General features: G+C 48.9%; 1 protein-coding gene across 4 annotated transcripts in view; it reads right to left on the bottom strand.

The window, feature by feature from the left end:
* The window catches only part of Rap1gap2 (RAP1 GTPase activating protein 2), a 174024-nt gene that overhangs the window by 80678 nt on the left and 73600 nt on the right, over window positions 1–19746 (bottom strand). For all 4 annotated transcript variants that reach the window (XR_006146740.1, XM_042673926.1, XM_042673923.1 and 1 more), the window contains one exon: window positions 8877–8961. Coding sequence is in view for 3 of the 4 variants with exons in the window: in XM_042673926.1 (XP_042529860.1) it covers window positions 8877–8961 (85 nt within the window). In the remaining variant the exon portion in view is untranslated. The remainder of the gene's footprint in view (window positions 1–8876; window positions 8962–19746) is intronic.

Genomic DNA, 19746 nt, shown 5'->3' with positions numbered 1-19746 from the left:
GCAGGAATGGAGACTACCCTGGGCTCTAAGATTCCATTCTGAAGCCCCAGGTGGCCCACTCGCTGGTCTACCAATTAAGATAATGGTCCTACCTTCTCCTGGTAAAGCTGCTCAGAGTCTAGGTAGGCAAGCCCCCTGAGGATGGAATGATTGACAGATAGGACCTGGCTCAGGCAGGCAGCACTGACCGAAGGAGGGCAATAAAGAGTCCAATGCATAGCAAATGCCTTCCCAAGCCTGGGCAGCCACTGCATAGTCTCAAACCACTGGGTTTGGGGCCATAAAGGGAGAACTTCACCCACAAGCCACCTACTGCATAAAACTCCAAATCACTAAAGATTCCATGCAGTTAGTCTTTATCCAACAGACCACCGTATCTCTTGAGGCACACTGCCACTAGTTAGGTGGTCTGTCCTTACTCAAACTGCCAACCTCGCCCCACTACTTACCTAATAAATCCCTCTTCACTATCTTCAAAAAAGAAAAGAGAAGCCAAGAGCCAGTAGTTCACATCTGTTATCCCAGGTACTCAGAAGGCTGAGATGTGAGGATGGCAGTTCAAAAGCCGGCCCAAATGGGAAAGTCCATGAAACTTATCTCAATTAAACCAGAAAAAACAACCCTAAAGTAGTGCTGGGGCTCAAGTGGTAGAACACTAGACGAGCAAAAAAGCTAAGGCTCTGAGCTAAGGCACCAAATAAGGAGGAGGAGAAACAGAGCAAGCCACCACCAGACCCCAGTACCTGGACAACTGTGAGAAATAAATGCCTAATGGTTAAAAATTACCCGGTGTAAGGATTTGTTATAGGAACATATAGGGAATGGAATAGCAAAGGTAATTAAGATACATATCTGAAGATGATCTCACTCTCCTGGACCACCCAAGTGGGCTCTACATCCAACAAGTATCCTTATAGAAGAGAGAGATGCATAAAGTAATGACACCCAGAAGGTGAGGCTGTATGAAGATAGCACGGGATTCCCTGGAGACACCAGCCAGTGACTGAAAGAGGCAAACAAGGATTCCCCACACACACACACATACACACCCCACTCCAGAGCCTCTGTAGGGAGCAAGGCCCCATGGACACCTTCACTGGGCTCTGGAACCGTGGGAGAATACATTTCTGTTGTTTTAAGCTGCCCACCAAGTTTGCAGTCACTCGTTACTGCTGCTATAGAAACCAACACACATGCCAAGGCCTGGAACTCCCATCTCCACAACTCAGCCAAGATCAGGGAGCTTCCAAGGGGCCTGGGGTGGGGGTAGGAGTACAGAGGGAGGGGGTCAAGTGGAGGAAAACACATACGGGGTACCTACTGGAGCTCAGAACTGCTTGGGTGACATTCCTTTGGAAACAAATAGAAGCCACTGTCCATTGGGAACGAAGGCCCTGGACAACCAGGCTTCGATATCTCATAAATGATATTGTGCATGGGGGTGGGGAAAGGATCTGGGCCTGTCACTATAGTTATCCTCCAAGGGTTTGGCTCACTGACTACGACAACCACTGTACCCCCATGTACCGCTATCCAATGCCCATATGGTGCCAAGTCCTTTATGAAGCCCTGGCCTGCCCACTTTCTCTTCCCAGCAAATCCTATGGGTGAGCACAGTCCTACAAATGAAGGAGTGGAGGTCTCTGAGTATTATTAAACTGCACAAGGTCACACCAATGGTTACTAAAGCCCAGGACCAGGACCTGGGCTCCGAGCCAGGCCTGGCACACTCCATCAGAAGAGGCAGGACTTGGCAGGTGCTGTATCACCAGGGTGGGGTGGCTAGTCAGTCCTGCAAAGGCAAGTGGCAGGATCGGGGCTGCAGCATCCTAGGAAGCATTGTCAGGGCGACACCCTGAATACCAAGCACTCTGTCCAGGATTTCTGAGACAGAGGCAGCCCAGGCTGAGACTAGACCAAGTGGAAGAAAAAGCCTGAGGGAGGAGGGCTTGATAATCAAGCACCTCCACCAGTTATCCAGACACCCCAGGTAACAGACCACTCAGGCAGAGAGGGTGGTTGTATCCCCATGTGGCCCCCACCGACTTCCAAGGTTTCCCATGAGGGGAGCATCTGGCCCAAACAAATCCAGGCTCATTTTAATATTAGATGCAGGCAAAAGGAATTAGGAAGGAAACCACAGATAGAGACCAAGAGATCATGAATGTGAAGTCTTTGTAGCCCTGGACTATCGAAGTCTCTTCAGAGTCCAATATCAGAAACTTAGGGAGGAAGCTGGCCTTCAGTTCTTCCTGGTCTAAGACATCTGTGCAGATCAGGAAGCAGAAGGTGGGAGTCACATCCAGAAAGCTGTGGTCCCAGCCTCTTCTTCTAGACCTAACTTCATTTTGCTAGACCAGATCCTTGGTTTGGGTCTTTAGCACTCCCTTGATCATCCACATTTATCAACCAGGGGTTTGTGTCTGATACACAGGTTCACAAAAAAACCGCCATTTACATGGAACACAATTTCTGGATCATTCCATGGGTAAGGCTCCTCAACTATGGACACCTAGCTGGGCAGAAACCATTTTGCTGAGGAGAAACTTTTAGCAAAGACTGTGGTAGACTTGCTTCCAGACTGGCACTGCTACCTTTTGGTTTCCAGACTAGGCACTGCTACCTTTTGTTTCCTATTTTTTATTATTGTCATTATGGTGATGTACAGAGTAGTTACAGTTTCATAAATATATTTCTTTTTGGATAATGTCACCCCCTCCCCTCCCTCTCTCCTAGTTTTTCTCTATCCCTATCCATAAGTTGTATAGTTCATGTTCAACCTAGTGTCTAGTGAGTAGTCATTGCTATCTTAGATACAAAGTTTCATTTTTCAGAAACAAAGTTCTCTGGGTTTGTTGATTTTTTTTTTTTTTTGGTTTTTTGGTTGCTTTTATTGTTGTTGTTGTTTTTGTGTGTATGTGCCAGTACTGGGGCTTGAAATCAGGGCCTGGGCACTGATTCTGAGCATTTTTTCTCAAGGCTTGAACTATACCACTTGAGCCACAGCTCCATTTCCAACCTTTCTTGTGGTCAGTTGGAGATAAGAGAGGTATAGTGCACGTGGGAAGGGCACCAGTCATGAGCCAGAAAGTTGAGCAACAGTGTAAAACCATTAGCTCAAGCCACAGTACTGGCATATACACACAAAATTTTTTAATTAAAAAAATAAGCATACATTTAAGCTTTTGATTTGTAAGTATACACACGAGGGGTAGATCCATTTAGGTAGGAGCAGGTATCAAGTGTTCCTAGAGTCTCCATAGCACATGCCCACTCATAGGTGACAGCACCTTATCAAGACCCCTCAAAAAGGTCAGAGTAGAGATCAGAGAGGGCTCTCCCAGAACCACAGAGCCCCAACAGGAATACCAGCTGAGCATCCTTCCATCCAACAGTAGTAGTGGGGCATAAAGATCTATCCTTGCTGATGTTCTTGACCCCCATCCAGGCTGGACCCAAGCATCTCTCCACAAAGGCTTTCCCAGAGACTCCATCCATGTCACCTGTTCACATGGCTAGGACATGCCCTGGCTCCTCAGACAGACAGGAGAACTTATTTGCCTTCTGCCATGAAGATACTCCCTAGAGGCGTGCGCATGTGTGTGTGTGTGTGTGTGTGTGTGTGTGCGCGCGCGCGCGCACGTGCGCACACGCATGTGTGCTCACACGCGTGCACACCAGTATTGAGGCATAGACTCATGGCCTCACACTCTTGCTTGGCTTTTTTTTTCAAGGCCGGTGCACTACCACTTGACCCATACCTTTACTTCCAGCTCTTTGCTGGCTAATTGGAGATCAGAGTCTCATAGATTTGTCTGCTTTGGCTGGGTTTCAGATTGCAGCCTCCTGAGCAGCTAGGATCATGGGCATAAGCCCCTGGTCCCTGGTTAGAGGGCTTCTCATGTCCGCATAAAATTAGCAGCACACTGGCTGGGGAAACCCCACCCTACCTCCATTGCCCTCTTCTAGAAAGAAGGTCTGGCAGAGGGCTGCCTCTGACTTGCACAGAAATGGATGTAGAAGCTGACCTAGCAGCCCAGATATTCATGGGGCTCCACAGGCAAGTCTGACAGCTCAAGTCAAGGTCACATCAAATCCCAGCATAGACAACCTCAATGAAAGACTCTGACTCAAGAGGATTCAGAGGGTCATCTGCAACACCTTCCCTTCTCAGGAACTGAAAAGGTTGTGGTCTACAGTCTCAGGAGTAGGCCCAATCCCACCCACCCGGGTTCCCGGTGGAGCCCCTTCCTCCTCCCCAACCCAACCCATCTCCTGTCTCCACCACACTGAGAAACTGCATCTCCCATGTGAGCTTCTCACACACTGGGCCATATGGTTGCTTCTGCTTAGCTAAGGTGCCCTGTCAGCAGCAAGCTCTTTGAGAGGTCAAGGACCCCGGCCTCCACCTGGCCTGGCCCAATTCTGAGGACACAGCTGGCCCTCCTAAATGCCTGATGACCCTGTTGGCATGAAAACCAGATGTATGGAAACTGTGGCCCTGGAAACAGTCAACAGCTATCCTAGGAAGACAGGCCCCAACCACCCTCCCAGCCCACCCTGCCAGTCCACAGTTGGAGCTCAGGCTGGGAACTGGGCTCCCATTCAGCCCATCTGCTCTGTTTCTCTTGTATGCTTTTTCTCAGCACAGGAAGAGGAGGAATAAGAGGAGGAGGAGGAGGAGGAGGAGGAGGAGGAGGGGGAGGAGGAGGAGGAAGATCCAATTGAAAACCATAAACAGCAAAGAGGAGCATGATGTATGGAATAGTTGCAGTAGTGACAGGCAGTGGCTGGAGGCATAGTAGTTCTTTCTTCCTGAAGAAGCTACTAGAAGAAGGGCTACATCTTGATGTGCATGGTGGAATGAGAAAAGCATTCTACCAAAAGTGTTTTAGACTTAGAATTAATCTTTTTCAGTGGAACTCTAGAAGGAGCACAAACAACTACCTTCCATGGAACAGAGTTTCTCCATTCTGGGACTCCATGCCAGTTCATCTATAAATGAAATGGACTGTTCATCCCTGAATTCTGACTACCAAGCTAATTGACCAAAGGAATATTCCACCCTCACCCTACCCTGAGCTTGCCTGGCCAAGGGAAGGTGGGGGGAGCATCTCAGGCCTCAATATGTAAAAATAACCTGAGAAGATGTTAACAAAGCAGAGGCCTAATCCCTACCTTGAAGATGAGGGAGCCAGGTCTACTGGGATATGAGATATAGGCAAAGCTGGGATTGGGGGGAAGGACAGGAGAGCGGGAGGATCAAGACAAGAGTAAGAACCTCCAATATTGATTGAAGTATCAATCAATAGTCATATCCCAAGCCCAAGCTTCTAACCAGGGCCTGGAATACCAAAGACCAGGATAAGGTTGCTATTCTACAGGACTCACAGTTGGGGACAAACAGCAGCAAGGTGATGACACTATTGGGTAATCACAGCCAAAATGCGACAGGGATGCTCCTCTGTGGGGAGCAGACTGGTATGAAAGTAGGACTGAATTTTAAAATCCTTGAAGAGCCAGGCACTTCATGGTGGTTCATGCCAGTAATCCTAGCTACTGAGGAGCCTGAGATCTGAAGATCACAATTTGAAGTCAGCCCAAGCAGGAAAATCCATAAGACTCTTATCTCCAATTAACTATCAAAATCCAGAAGTAAAGCTCAGGTGATGGAGTGTCAGTCTTGAGCAAAAGAGAAAACCTCAGGAACAACCCCTAAGCTCTGAGTTCAAGACCCAGGAGATGACATCCTGACATCAGTACCAACCCCAGGCTGAATCCTCAAAACAAGTTTCATATCCTCTTCTCTCCCCAGCTAACCCCACCCTTCAAGTATAGATGGAAAAGTCAAAGAATGGGAATCTTGGAGCTGAGTTCAAAGATAGCAAGCACACAGCCTTTAGGTCAGGGAATGCCTTCTGATTGGGCATGGTTGAGGCTCCCTTGAAGGACACAGACCCACCCTGGGCCTTTTTGAGGCCTCCTCTCTCCCCACCTCCCAGCCTTTGACTGCCACAAAGAACAGATCTCCCCGCCCCCTTCTCCCTGCCTCCTCCTCCCTCCTTTCAACACAGCCACACTCAGGTCTCCCCAACCAGGGTTCACCATCCACACTCTCCAACCCTTACCACCTTCCCTCTGCCATGTGCTGTCACCACCTCCCCACATTTCCCCAGAACTGGTCTCAGCCATATACCAGCAGCCAGAAGCTACTCTGCACATTCCACATTATACTTGACCTCTCTACAGCACAGGATACTGTAGCCTGTCCCTCACTGTGAAGGGACTTCCTCCCTGTTGAAGTCCAGCCTCTCCTCCAGAGGCCCCAGCACCAACTTTACCTGGGAGAACCCACTGGAGAAGCCCAGTAACTCATCTTCTTCTCGCTCCACCCTCTCTCCTCCGAAGAGCTGACCCATCCCAAACCTTCCATTCCCTTCTCCATAAGAACCACTCCTGGAGCCCAACCTCCTACCAACACCTTTCTTCTAAGCCTGACTCCAAATACCCAGCTATTCACTGACAAGCCCATTCCTCCTCTGGCAGGCATGTCCAGCCCAGCACTTAACAACTGTCTCAAGGGATGGCTTCATCACATCCAGTTGCTCTACATCTGGGGTCCATTGTCATCTCCTGAGTCCCTCCTCCAAACCTCTTATCTCCTCAATCTGTCGCCTGAGAAATCTAATGTCAAATTACATCCAAATAAGCCTACAGGATGGAGTCAGGCCTCATCTTCTCCCCCTAGTTCCTGAAGTGGCCTTTAGTTCATCTCCTAATTTCTATTCTGCTCCCTCTCACATATTCTCCACACAACATCCAGGATAACTATTCAAATATCCCATCATCTTAGACAGGTACCGGTTAGCTCATCCTTGTAATCCCAGCTACTCAGGAGGCTAAGATCTGACAATCAAGGTTCAAAGCTAGCCTGGGCTTAAAAGTTCATGAAACTCATCTCCAATTAACCAGCAGAATGCTGAAAGTAAAGATGTGGCTCAAATGGAAGAGCACTAGCCTTGAGTGAAAGTCTAAGGGAAGGAAGGAAGGAAGGAAGGAAAGAAGGAAGGAAGGAAGGAAGGAAGGGAGGGACGGAGGGAGGGAGGGAGGGAGGGAGGGAGGGAAAAAAAAGAGGGAAAGAAACAGAATTCAAAGGTGGAGCCATGCCTGGCATCTATGCTTGCCATTACAAAGGTCAAATGGTCAAATACCAAACAAATAAATACCTTTTGCCCAAGTTAAAATGAGTTATGTTTCTGTCACTTGCAATCAAGTGTCCTGACAAACATAATAACATCAGGTAAGTTCTGAGTGTTGACTGAAATTAAACTAGCCTGTGAGTAACACCACCAAGTAAACTTAATGACTCCTTCTAGGTTGAGTTCTCCCTACAAACTCCTGCCATCCATGAACACAGAGACAACCTTCCAACATCCAAAGGCTGCAACTCAGTATAGCAACCAACCACCCCAAAAGATGGGCCTCATACCAATTGTGGACTAGGCTAACTAGGGTGGTCTGGCTCTCAGTGCCTCCCCCCAGTACCCTGACACCCCTCAGTGTAAGCTACATGGCTCTGTGCTGGGGGGAGGAGGGGCACTATGGGATGGTGAGAGGAAGACAGACAGTAGTCATCTGCTTCCTATCGGGGTGTCACCTCCACTGGAGTAGGTCAGGGAAGAGGGGGAGCAGTATGGAGCAGCAGGGAAGAGATGCCTAATTATTTCCCAGTGAGTCACTTCAGCACAGAGCCCCAGGACAGAGACAGGAGCTGGCCTACATGTCCCCCAGATGACTAAAGAGGCAGGTGACTTCCTCAGAGCTAGTCTTCACCTGACAAAGCGTGAAGGAGGGAGAGAAGGAGGAGGAGCGATGCACAGCAGCCTAGGCAGGTCATAGCTGAGCCAACAGTCCTCCCTGGGGGCCATCTTGGGCCTGTGTGGTTATCCAGCCAGTGGAACGGAAAGGTAGAAGGAAGTGGAGGTCAGGAGGAAAGACTGCCCCCTTTCTAGAATAGGAAGGGTCCTAGATCTGGGATAGTCCTTAGATAGTCTCCCCAGAAAAGAGGCTTCTGAATCAAGTGCTAATAGACAAGGAGCTGCCAGTCCACCCCCAGAGTCTCCAGGGCAATTCTCCCATAGGGACTGGAGGGTCAGGGCCATCCAGGAGCCCAGTCAGAGTGGCCCAGCATGCCAGTGCCACTCAAGTCCTAAGAGATCTTCCCAAAGTCCTTGGCAACCCTCCCTTAAGATACCCAGCTGAGCCAGGCACAGGTGACTCTCACCTGTAATCTTATCTACTCAGGAGGCTAAGATTCTGAGGATTATGGTTCAAAGACAATCCAGGCATGAAAGTCTGTGAAACTCTTATCTCTAACCACCAAAAAAACCAGAAGGAGAGCTGTGGCTCAAATGGTAGAGCACTAGCCTTGAAAATAAAAAAAAAGCTTAGGGATAGCATCTAGGCCCTGAGTTCAATCTCTAGTACCAGCATTAAAAACAACTAAGTTAAATTAAATTAAAATGACACCCAGTTATATTGTCCTCCCCATTTCCTCTAGCCTAAACCCCTTGTTCCTAACCCACACATACACATACTCCTTAAGGCCTCACACACACTCCATAAGGCCTCTCTCTAACTACAAGCATCCTGTCAACCCCATCTCAACCCCAGTCTATCTCCTCCCTGCCCCCTGGCACAACATCCCTAAGTCTCAGTCACACTTTCCTCTCTCACTGGTGACCTTAATTAGACACTGTCTCCAGAGGCGTCCAACCTTCCAAAGCCTCCACTAGGACAGGAGCGGCTGGGCAGGGAGCCCAAATAACAGCAAGGCCTGGAGCCCTTCCCCTCCCTCCTGTTTCTGAGCCTCTTACCTTCATGGTGGGGGGCGCAGTGAGAGGAGGGGACAGCGGCCGGTCTGGAAGGGTTACGTCTGAGCTGTTGGCCAGCTCCTGCTTCCTGTGAAAAGACCAAAGAACACAGAAGCAGTCAGCCATGGCCTGTTAGAAGTTTCATGGTAGCCAGGGATGGGTTTAACATGCAGTGCAAAAAAAAAGGGGGGAACAGGGGTAGGAATGCGGCTTCGTGGTAGAGCGCTTGCCTAGCATGCATGAGGCCCTGGGTTCGATTCCTCAGTAGCACATAAACAAAAAATAAACAAAATTTAAAAAAAAACAAACTAAAGAATATAATACTGCATTTCTTTACTGGGATGTTAACAACTAAAATGGTGGTAGTGTAAGAATGGGCCTGGACCATCAGCATCCCTGAGAACTTGTCAGAAATACAAATTCACAAGTATGCACCAGAATCCAGGGATAAAACCCCCAAAATGTGTTTTTGCTGGTGTTCTTATTTTGAGGATTTGGGTTTTTGTGTTTGTACTGGGGCTTGAACGCAGGGCCTGGGCATGGTCCTTTAGCATTTCACTCAAGGGGGTACTCTACCACTTGAGCCACACCTCCACTTCCAGCTTTTTGCTGGTTAATTGGAAAGAAGAGCCTCACAGACTTTCCTACCTGGGCTGACTTTGAACTGTCATGCTCAGATCCCAGCCTCCTGAGTAGCTAGGATTTCAGGCATGAGCCACTGGTACCCGAGAGAATCTGTTTCAATCAAGCTATTCAAAAGGTACTGAAGCACCCAAAGTCTCAAAGCACCAGTCTAAGAGACACAAGACTGGGGCCCCAAGAGAAAAGGGGAATGTGCGGGACTCATTCTCCCTTGGGCATCTTTGTCCACACAAGCGCACACACACACACACACACACACACACACACACACACACACACACACACACACACACACACACACACACACACACACAGAGGTGGCCCTGGCCAGAGAACTGACCTTGGGAGGACAGGGCTGCCTGCTGTGAAAGCTGCAGGTAAAACTTATTTTAGTTCATGTAGACTTAGACCAGAGAGAAGCTGCTAAACAGAATTGTGTCACCATGGCAACGTGATTGCGACAAGTCACACACTCCCCACTTCCCATCTGGCCCTTGCTGGTGACCAGGGAGAACTTGTTTGCTGTCCTATTACCAGGCAGGCTGTTCAGGGTGGGAAAAGCTTTTGGAGCAAGTTGCGCAACAGGGCCAGCTGGATTGCCCAGGGAATCCCCAGGCAAGGAACTCTGCTATCCTGGCTTTGGCTGGGGAAGGCAAGGAGAACAGTACTGATCTACAAGAACCAAGCTGAGCCATCAAAGCCCCTCACTTCACAAGAGCCCCATCGTGAAGCCGCCGAGAGACTCGGACTGACACTGAGGTCCCCTGTCAAATGACTAAAGGACACCCCCCACTGCCACCTGCTAGCGAATCTTTCTGTACCTCATTTGACTCCACCAGCCCAGGTCTTCTTCATGAAGAAGGAAGCCCTCATTCCAGCTTGCCAGAGGGCCCAGCCCTGGCCTCAGGGCCTAGGCACCATCCCAACCTGGCATCTCTACGCCTGCATACCAGGCCAATCTAACACCTCCTGAGGAACCAGGCTGGGCACAGGGCCATGCTACCTTGGCACAGCAACTTGACTGCCCTTACAGAAACCCTTCACTGTCCTCCAAAGCCAAACCAGGAGACTGGTGAACATCTGGCTTGGCACAAGAGCCACATGACTCCCTTAACCTCAGCCCTGGCTATCCACCCCCTCCACTCCTCCTCCTTTGTCCTTCCTAGACCTTGTGATATGACCTACAGTAGCTGAGAGAGATGAGCTGCTCCTCCTTCCTCCCTCCTGCTCCAGACTAACTGATGGAAAGAGAGAGTGAGAGACAGCAAGACAGAGACAGAGAGAGACAGAAAAAGAGATTGAAGAATGCACCAACTCTGTCTATGTCTCAGCCTCCCCTCTGTGTGTGACCTTAGATTTGACTACTGTGGGGTCTAGCCTGCTACTCTGCCCTCACCAACCTGTGGGCCAGCGCTGGCCCAGCACAGGCTCTGCCCTTCTGCTACCTGGCCCTCACCCAAGCAGCCGCTGCCCCTTCCCTTCCCTGTGAACCTAGTCCCTGAAGGCCAAGAGAAGAGAAGGAAGGAAGGAGAAAAGGAAGGAAGGAAGGAAGGAAGGAAGGAAGGAAGGAAGGAAGGAAGGAAGGAAGGAAGGAAGGAAGGAAGGAAGGAAAGAGGGAGGGAGGGAGGGAGGGAGGGAGGGAAGGGCAGAAGAGAGGAACACTATCCACCCCACCCTCAGTTCCCTAAGGTGAAGATAAAGACAGCTTACTCTGCGGACTGGGGGCCTGGCAGCTAGAAAGAGAAGGAAGGCAAACCTTCATCCAGAGGTCACAGAGCTGCTTTGGGCTTACTGAGACCCTCTAGACAATGCTCCCCAGGAAATGGTTTGTGGATGCCTTGACTGCCAGTAGCCCTGGATCTCCAGAAACACAAAGCCTCACAAAGGCTTTGCTGGAAGGTTGTTGACATGACAGGTCAGGGGACACATCAGCAGTCATGCTGTCTGGTTCTGTCAAATCCTTTGGGATACCACATGGGATCACTGTCCAGTGTCTCTGAGTCCCCAAGCAGAGGGCCCCACCCCACCCCCTGCTGGGCTGAGCCCCTCTGCCCTGCACCCACTCTGTTTCCCCTAGATTGCTGAACAGACTCCTGGAACAAATCCCTAGAGAGTGGTGACAACCCAAGGCATCTCCCAGTCAGAAAATTTCCCAAGTGATTCCCAGGAGCAAGAGTGGACACCCCTGGCCATCAGCATCCTGCTAACTCCAGTGCTGTGTCCAGAACTCCAGAAATAGGGTAGGCATAGTATCTGCCTTCAAAGATAGGCCAAGTGCTGGTGGCTCACACTTACAATCTTAGCTACTCAAAAAGCTGAAATCTACCTGAGGATCACAGGGAAGAAAAGTCTGTGAGACCCTTAGCTACCATTAGGCAGCAAAAAGCCAGAAGTATAACTCTCGTGGTAGAGCACCAGCCTTGAATTAAAAAGCCAAGTGACAAGGGAAAGCCCTGAGATCAAATCCCAATACTTTCACACTCTCTCTTTCTCATTTTCTCTCTTTCTATGTCTCTCTTTCTCTATCTCACACACACACACACACACACACACATACACACACACACACATACACACATACACACACATCAGAGTACACACAAATACTTGGTAACAAATTAGAATTCACCTTATCTGGGGATATACATAGTTCAAGTGGCACCTATAAGGAGGGAATTGTACCATCATACTCTTGGCTCCAGCCCATTCCTTCTTTAAGAACTAACTGCCTGGGCTGGGAAGATGGCTCAGTGGTAGAGTGCTTGCCTTGCATGCATGAGTCCCTGGGTTCGATTCCTCAGTACCACATAAGCAGAAAAAGCCGGAAGTGGCACTATGGCTCAAGTGGTAGAGCGCTAGCTTTGAGCTGAAGAGCTGAGGGGCAGCACCCAGGCCCAGAGTTCAGGCCCCACAACCAACAACAACAACAAAAAAAGAACTAACTGCCTGCTATAGATTGAACTGTGTCCTCCGGAAAACTACACACACATCCTTCAAACAAGATATGCTGTCCTTCTAAATCACAGTGACTGCAAATGGGGCTTTATTTGAAAGCAGGATTTTTATTTTATTTATTTATTTATTTATTTTTGCAGATAGAGTCAAGATGAGGCCATGAGATAGGCCCTTAGCTCTACATGACCAGTGTCCTTAGAAGACAAGGTGCCTGTGTAAAGACACAGACACATGGAAAATGCCAGATGGCAATGCAGGCAGAGGTTACAGTGACGTGCTGCAATCTGAGCAATGCCAAAGAATGCTGGCCCCTGCCACAAGCTATACTAGGCACAGAAGATTCTTTCCCAAAGCCTGCAGAGAGAGGTGGCCCTGCTGGCATCTTGCTGAGCCTCTGGGCTCCAAAATATAGACAATAAATACCCACTGCCTTAAGACACTCAGTTTTGTTTGTTTGTTATACCGGTAATGGGGCTTGAACTCAGGGCCTGGATGCTGTCCTTAGCTTGTTCACTCAAGGCTATAGCACTCTACCACTTGAGCCACAGCTCTACTTCCAGCTTTTTGCTGGTCAATTGTAGTTAAGAGTCTCATGGATTTTTCTGCCCAGGCTGCCTTCAAACAGTGATCCTCAGATCTCAGCCCTCTGAGATGTCAAGATTTCAGGCATGAGTCACCAGTGCCAGGCCCAGATTTTAGACTTAGTATTGGTGGCCCTAAGAAAGCAACATAGAGCCCAAGTCCACAATTCCAGCCTTGGCCTTGGCTGAAGGATCAAAAGCAAGGTGAACTTTCTGCTTCTGCCTCACCAGCCCTAGTGTGACCAATCATGTTCAACCTTGTCCTGCCCCAGCCCTCACAACAATGACATTTTCATGTCAGCCACCCCTGCCTCCAGAAAGACAGGCCAAACCCAGCCACCAGCTGGTGCAGAGATAAGATAAGAGTGGAATTGCCGAGTTCAATGCAATTCCAGCCCTTTCTCTCCCCACTCAGGCAAACATCACACAGGGCTAGCTGAAATGATACGATTATATCAAGGGATGACCTTGAATCTGCTATCATCCGCTATAAGCGAAAGGTAAATCATTAGCAGAGGTGACACCTTCCTTGGGGCACAGCGATCGTGCCATGTACCATGTTCCTGGGATGGACAATTTCCCCCACTTTCCACGAACCCAGACAAACCCATGCCCTAATGCCTGGGGAGGGGGGACCCAAAAGTGGAGGTGTGGGTGATACAAGGAATGGAGGCAGAAGGGGAGGAGGAAGATTCCACACTCAGCATAAAGAGAAGGCTGTGGAGGCAGCTGGATGGGCAGATAATCCGAGGGATCCAGAGACACTGTCCGTTCAACCTCCCTGCCACTCCAGAGCCACACGGCACTGAAGTTTCCACTCTGGGATTCTGTCCCTAAGAGCATGAAAGAAAAGCAACAGAGGGGAGGGCTCATGGTGGTGAGAGAACACCGCAGCTGGCGTTAGCCAAATGCAATCTCAGCAGGGAAAGGGTCAAGAGACCTAGAGTAGGAGCCGCTTCACTCAGGCAGAGCTGGGAGGGTGGACCTCACCTCCACCCTCACTGGGACCCCTGAACCCTCCACAACAGAGCACCTTGTCTCACGCACTACTATAGGGAATGTCCTATCCTAGTAATTAAGAGAAACCTAGGGTCAAGGGTGACTCCACTGTTTTCTGCAAAGTGTCTCATATCTCCAGGTCTCCATTTCTTGTCTGCAAAGATGGTAGTCATACTATGCTGAGAAAGTTCAAGTAGCTGTTATAGAACAAAACATGAAGTCCTACGTGAAGGTAGATGAAGATGGTGGTGGTGGTGATAACCTAGCCTCTAACTAGAAACAAAGAAGCAAAGGTCCAGGACTGTTTAAATGCCTTGGGAAAAACACTGGTGGGCCAGGCACCAGTGGCTCACGCCTGTAATCCTAGCTACTCAGGAGGCTGAGATCTGAGGATCATGGTTCAAAGCCAGCCCAGGCAAGAAAGTCCGCGGAACTCTTTTTTTTTTTTTTTTTTGGGGGGGGGGGGGTGGGGGAGGGTCCGGTTGTGGGGCCTGAACTCTGGGCCTGGGCACTGTCCCTCAGCTCTTCAGCTCAAGGCTAGCACTCTACCACTTGAGCCACAGTGCCACTTCCGGCTTTTTTCTTTTTGCTTATGTGGTGCTGAGGAATCGAACCCAGGGCCGCATGCATGCAAGGCAAGCGCTCTACCACTGAGCCACCTTCCCAGCCCAGTCCGTGGAACTCTTATCTCCAATAAACCACCAGAAACCAGAAGTGGTGCTGTAGCTCAAGTGGTAGAGCGCTAGCCTTGAGCTGAAGAGCTGAGGGACAACGCCCAAGCCCAGAGTTCAAGCCCCACGACCGACCAAAAAAAAAAAAAAAAACCACTGGTGGCTCATGCTTCAGAAGGCTGAGATCTGAGGATCCTGATTGGAAGCCAACTGGGCAGGAAAGTCCATGAGATTCTTATTTCCAATAAACCACCAAAACCTGAATGTGGAGGTATGTTAGAGTATCAGCCTCGAGTGGAGAAAGTTACAGGACAGCACCTAGGTTCAAGCTCCAATACCAGTACACACACACACACACACACACACACACACACACACACACGCATGCACGTGCACACACACATATATGTATGTGTGTATATATATTATATATAAATATATATATATATATATTCTTTTGAAAACATTTCTGGCATCTCAATTAAGTACCAGTCCTAGCCCTGAGGATCTGTTCTCAGGGTCATAACCACTGGTTAATAATCAACAGCAGGAAAAATACCCACCTAGCAGATGGTTCTGGGGCCAGGTGCAAGGCTTCCCTTGGGCAGAGAGTTCTAGCAAACCTTCAAACTCTCCTTCCTTATATTTCCTATGAACCAGGGTCCCCAGTTCCTCCCACCCCCACAACACAGCTACACTTTCTCTTGCTTTCCAAGTAGCCAAACTAAATGAATACAGAGAGCAAGACACTGTAAGGAGCTTCTCAGAAAAAGCAAAAGGCAAGAAAAGAGAAATGATTCACAGTAGCCAAAAGGTGGCAATGACTCAAATGCCAATCAGCCAATGGCTGAATGTATAAACAAAATGTGTTTTTTTTTTCCAAATCATAGAATATTATTCAGCCATAAAAAGTAAAGAACGTCACAGGGCACCAGTGGCTCATGCCTGTAATCTTAGCTACTCAGGAGACTGAAATCTGAAGATTGTGGTTTGAAACCAGCCCAAGCAACAAAGTCCGTGAGACTTTTATCTCCAATTAACCACCAAAAAGCCAGAAGTAGAGCTGTGACTCAAGGGGTAAAGTTAAGAGAGAAAAAAAACCCAGGCCCTGAGTTCAAGCCCAGTACCAGCTTTAAAAAAAAAAAAAAAAAGGAATAAAGTCCTTGAAAACATTATGCTAGAGGAAGAACCAGTCACCAAGGGCTGCCTACACTTCCATTTCTATGAGAAAAATACAGATCAGGCACAGTCATAGATAGGAAGTAGATTTGTAGATGCTGGGGGCCTGAGGAAGGAGGTCAGAAGGAACATCTAATAAGTAGTTTTTCTTTATAAGGTGATTTTAATATATAGCTATAGTAGTTTTTCTTTATAAGGTGATTTTAATATATAGCTATATATGGAATTAGATTGTGATGAAATGTGCGCCCCGTTTTGTGAATACATTATGGTCTACTGAATTACATACACTTCCAAAGGATGACTTTTATGGTATGTAAATTATCTCTCAATTTTTGAAAGAGGAACAAGCCAAAAGGGGACTGGATGGACTCCATTTCTGTCAATCTCACTGCCTTATTTCCTCTCCAACTCCTCTTGGTGCCCCTAGGTCCCGAGCAGTGAACTTGTTCCAGCCTTGAGGCAGTGCTGGTAACAGCTCACGACACTGACTGAGGCTTTCTTTCTACCCCCACATGCTGGCAGCCACATTTTCCTGTCTCATATCCAACACTCTTAGGAACCCCCAGCACAGACATGCATTGGGAGAGATACTCAAAGCTCTAACTTTCCACATTTCCCATCCTCCATAACCAACCAAGCTAGAAACAAATGGTCTGAAAAAATAAAGCAAAATCAAAGGCTTCAAAAGAAGTCATCATGAGAAACAGTCAAAAGAAGCAAAGGTGGTGAATCAGAAATCAAGACTGAGTCCCGCCAGCTGGCATCTGCTTTCTCCCCTGCAGAATGGACACGCCAACTTGGACCCCTTTATAGGACTTAGAAAGTGGTGCTTAGCTCCTCAACAGGACTCATGCCTTAGTTCTCATGGTGGCAGAGAATTAGTGGTTTCTGAGAACATCAAGGACAAGTCTGGATAGAGGCTGAGCGTTTGTGCTCAGAAAAATATACCTGCCTATCTACCGAGACCCCAGGTCCAAGCCAGGCCCCAGTGGCTGACACTTCACATGGCTGAGGTCTCAGGATGAATTCAAAGCCAGGAGTGACAGAAAAGTCTATGAGACTTTTATCTCCAATTAATCACCAAAAAGCGGGGAGTAGAGCTGTGACAAGTGTTCATACACCAGCCTTGAGCAAAAAAGCTCAGGGACAGTGCCAGGCCCTGAGTTCAAGCCCCAGTAGTCACACACACACACACACACACACACACACACACACACACACACACACACACACACACACACACACACACACACACACACACACACACAGAAAAGCCCTGGTCCAGCAGTACAATCATGCTGCCCACAGTGCTGGGGCATCACCAGGACAGGCTAGAGTAGAGACCCAGGCTCAGGCCTCAAGGGAGGCAGACAGATAGTGTTTGTAGCTCTAGAGCACTGATTTTAGTGTCCACTTGGCCTGGACTTGAATTCCAACATCTCCACTAATTAGTGGTCAGCTGTGTGCATCTCTGCTTCCTCCTCTATAAAAACCATAAGAGGGCTGGGAAGGTGGCTCAGTGGTAGAGTGCTTGCCTTGCATGCATGAGGCCCTGGGTTCCATTCCTCAGCACCACATAAGCAAAAAGAAAAAAGCCGGAAGTGGCACTGTGGCTCAAGTGGTAGAGCGCTAGCCTTGAACTGAAGAGCTGAGAGACAGCACCCAGGCCCAGCATTCAGGCCCCACAACCAGCCCCCCCCCCAAAAAAAACCCCTGTAAGACTCCCTTCCCCATTGATTTTGAATAAGGCATTTCTAGTAAGGCTGTTGAACATGACACAGTGCCTAGGTACCGAACAGAAACATAATACAGGGTGGTTGGTAGCTCTTCTTGCTCCAAGGTTAGAGTCAAACCAACTAGAAAATGTAGGTCTGATGGAGGAGGCACTAAGGCAGAAAGTCAGACAGGAGGCAGAGGTGGACGTGGGTCAGGGACAGCTACAAATCTGGGTAGCTTGGATGCCTGGCATGCTCTGAACTCTGAGTCAGGGAAGCAGGACATGAGTGTCCTGCTGCTGGGCAGAGGAAGGTCAGAGCTCTTAAGTATGTGAACCTGAACTTAACTCCGAGTGCTTTTGGGGAAAGGCACAGGTGAGGGACTCACCAAAATGTGAAAGGGGAAAAAGGGTACATGCCCAGCAGAAGTAGGGGCTGAAGAAAGGCAGGGGGCATAGGACTCAGGAGTAAGAGGCTCTGGGTTTGAGTCCCCATGTCTCCTTGAGAAGCCCCTGGGGAAGACACAGGTGTTACTCACTTGATGGCTCCTGACAGCGTTGAATTAATCCCACCCCTGTGCACAACCTAAGAAGATCCCGGATACTCAAAGCACAATGCTGAACATTGGTCATTCAAAACTCCCCAAAATGGCAGGAAGGGGGAAGGGGTGATAGAGCCCGTAGGTGAGTGGGCAGATGACAGAGGTCTGGGCTGGGGAGCAAGAGGCTAGAACTGTACAAGAGGTGGCCAGCTGTGCCAGACGTAGAACCTGAGCATCCAGGTACAGCTGCACTTGGGAACCTGGAGAACACTGTGAAGGGGCTGCTTGCGGCAGCTTCAAAGGACACACGGAGCCAGTGTCTTACCCTCTAATCCTAGCTACTCAGGAAGCTGAGATCTGAAGATCTCCGTTCAAAACCAGCCCAGGCAGGAAAGTCTGTGAGACTCATCTCCAGCAAACCACCAAAAAGCTAGAAGTAGAGCTGTGGTTCAAATGATAGAATGCTAGCCTTGAGTGAAAACGCTAAAGGATTATGCCCAGGTCCTGAGTTCAAGCCCCAAACAGCAACTTTTAGAGATGACCACAGCTTTACAATTTCACACATGAACAGGTGGTGATTCCAGGGGTTTGGAGTGGGCCTGAGATTGCAGTTAGAAAATATAAGCTCTCCTACTCCCAAATTCCACTGTTCTCCCTCATCACCACGTGCAGCCCGTGTCCCTGCAGAGAATGAGTAATGACACCAGCCAGAGCACTCGCATACCCTCTAAACTTGAGTTCTTGGAAGCCTGGGTAGGCTGTCTCAGCATGGGTGGTGTTGCCTGTATTCTTCGCAATCATCTGAGAATATGATCCAGACAAAAGTGAAATGCACACACCGTTCTTCTGATACCACCCACCCACAAAGGTCACTAATTGGAGTATAGTTCAAAGAGACACAGGATAAAGTACATGGGACAGCTGTCCCTCTAGGAAGACCGGCTAGGGGATGCCAAAGGAGACAGCTGCTCTGGGACCAGAGGGAAAGGCTAGCATTAACTGGAAGAGAAGCTAGAAAGACAGAGGCACAGAGCAGAGGCTGCAGGGGGAGTGAGTGGCGCTGTGGTCAGGGGACAGTCACTGATGCACAAGGAGGAGGCCCTCTGAACCCCATCAAATAGTCCCAAAGGCAGCCCGGTCCTAGGTCCCATTTGACCAATGGATACTATTTATTGATGACTCACCACAGAACATATTATTGACCCTATCTGTCTGTGTGTCTGTGTGTGCGTGTGTGATATTGAGGCTTGAACTGCTGGCATGCAGCTTGCTAGGCAAGTACTCTACCACTTGACCCACAGATCCACTTCTGGCTTTTTAGTGGTTAATTAGAAATAAAAGTCTCACAGACGTTCCTGCCCAATCTGGCTTCAAACTGCAATCCCCGGATCTCGCCTCCTGAGTGGCATGATGATGAGTCACCAGTACCTAGCTTCTAGCCCCTTTTTTCACTGGCTATTTTCAAGGTAAGTTCTCAGTGTAGGCCTGGGCTAGCCAGAGCTGTGGTACTCCTCCTTACGCTTCCTTACATCTCTAGGGGGTGAGCAGCAAGAGTCCTCTCACCTAGTCACTATGTTTCCCCCATGG

The sequence above is a fragment of the Dipodomys spectabilis genome, unplaced genomic scaffold (genome assembly GCF_019054845.1).
Source record: "Dipodomys spectabilis isolate Male_0828 unplaced genomic scaffold, ASM1905484v1 ptg000018l, whole genome shotgun sequence".
Lineage (NCBI taxonomy): Eukaryota > Metazoa > Chordata > Mammalia > Rodentia > Heteromyidae > Dipodomys > Dipodomys spectabilis.
Note: the sequence above shows the minus strand (reverse complement) of the source record. Positions and strands in the feature narration are given on the sequence as shown.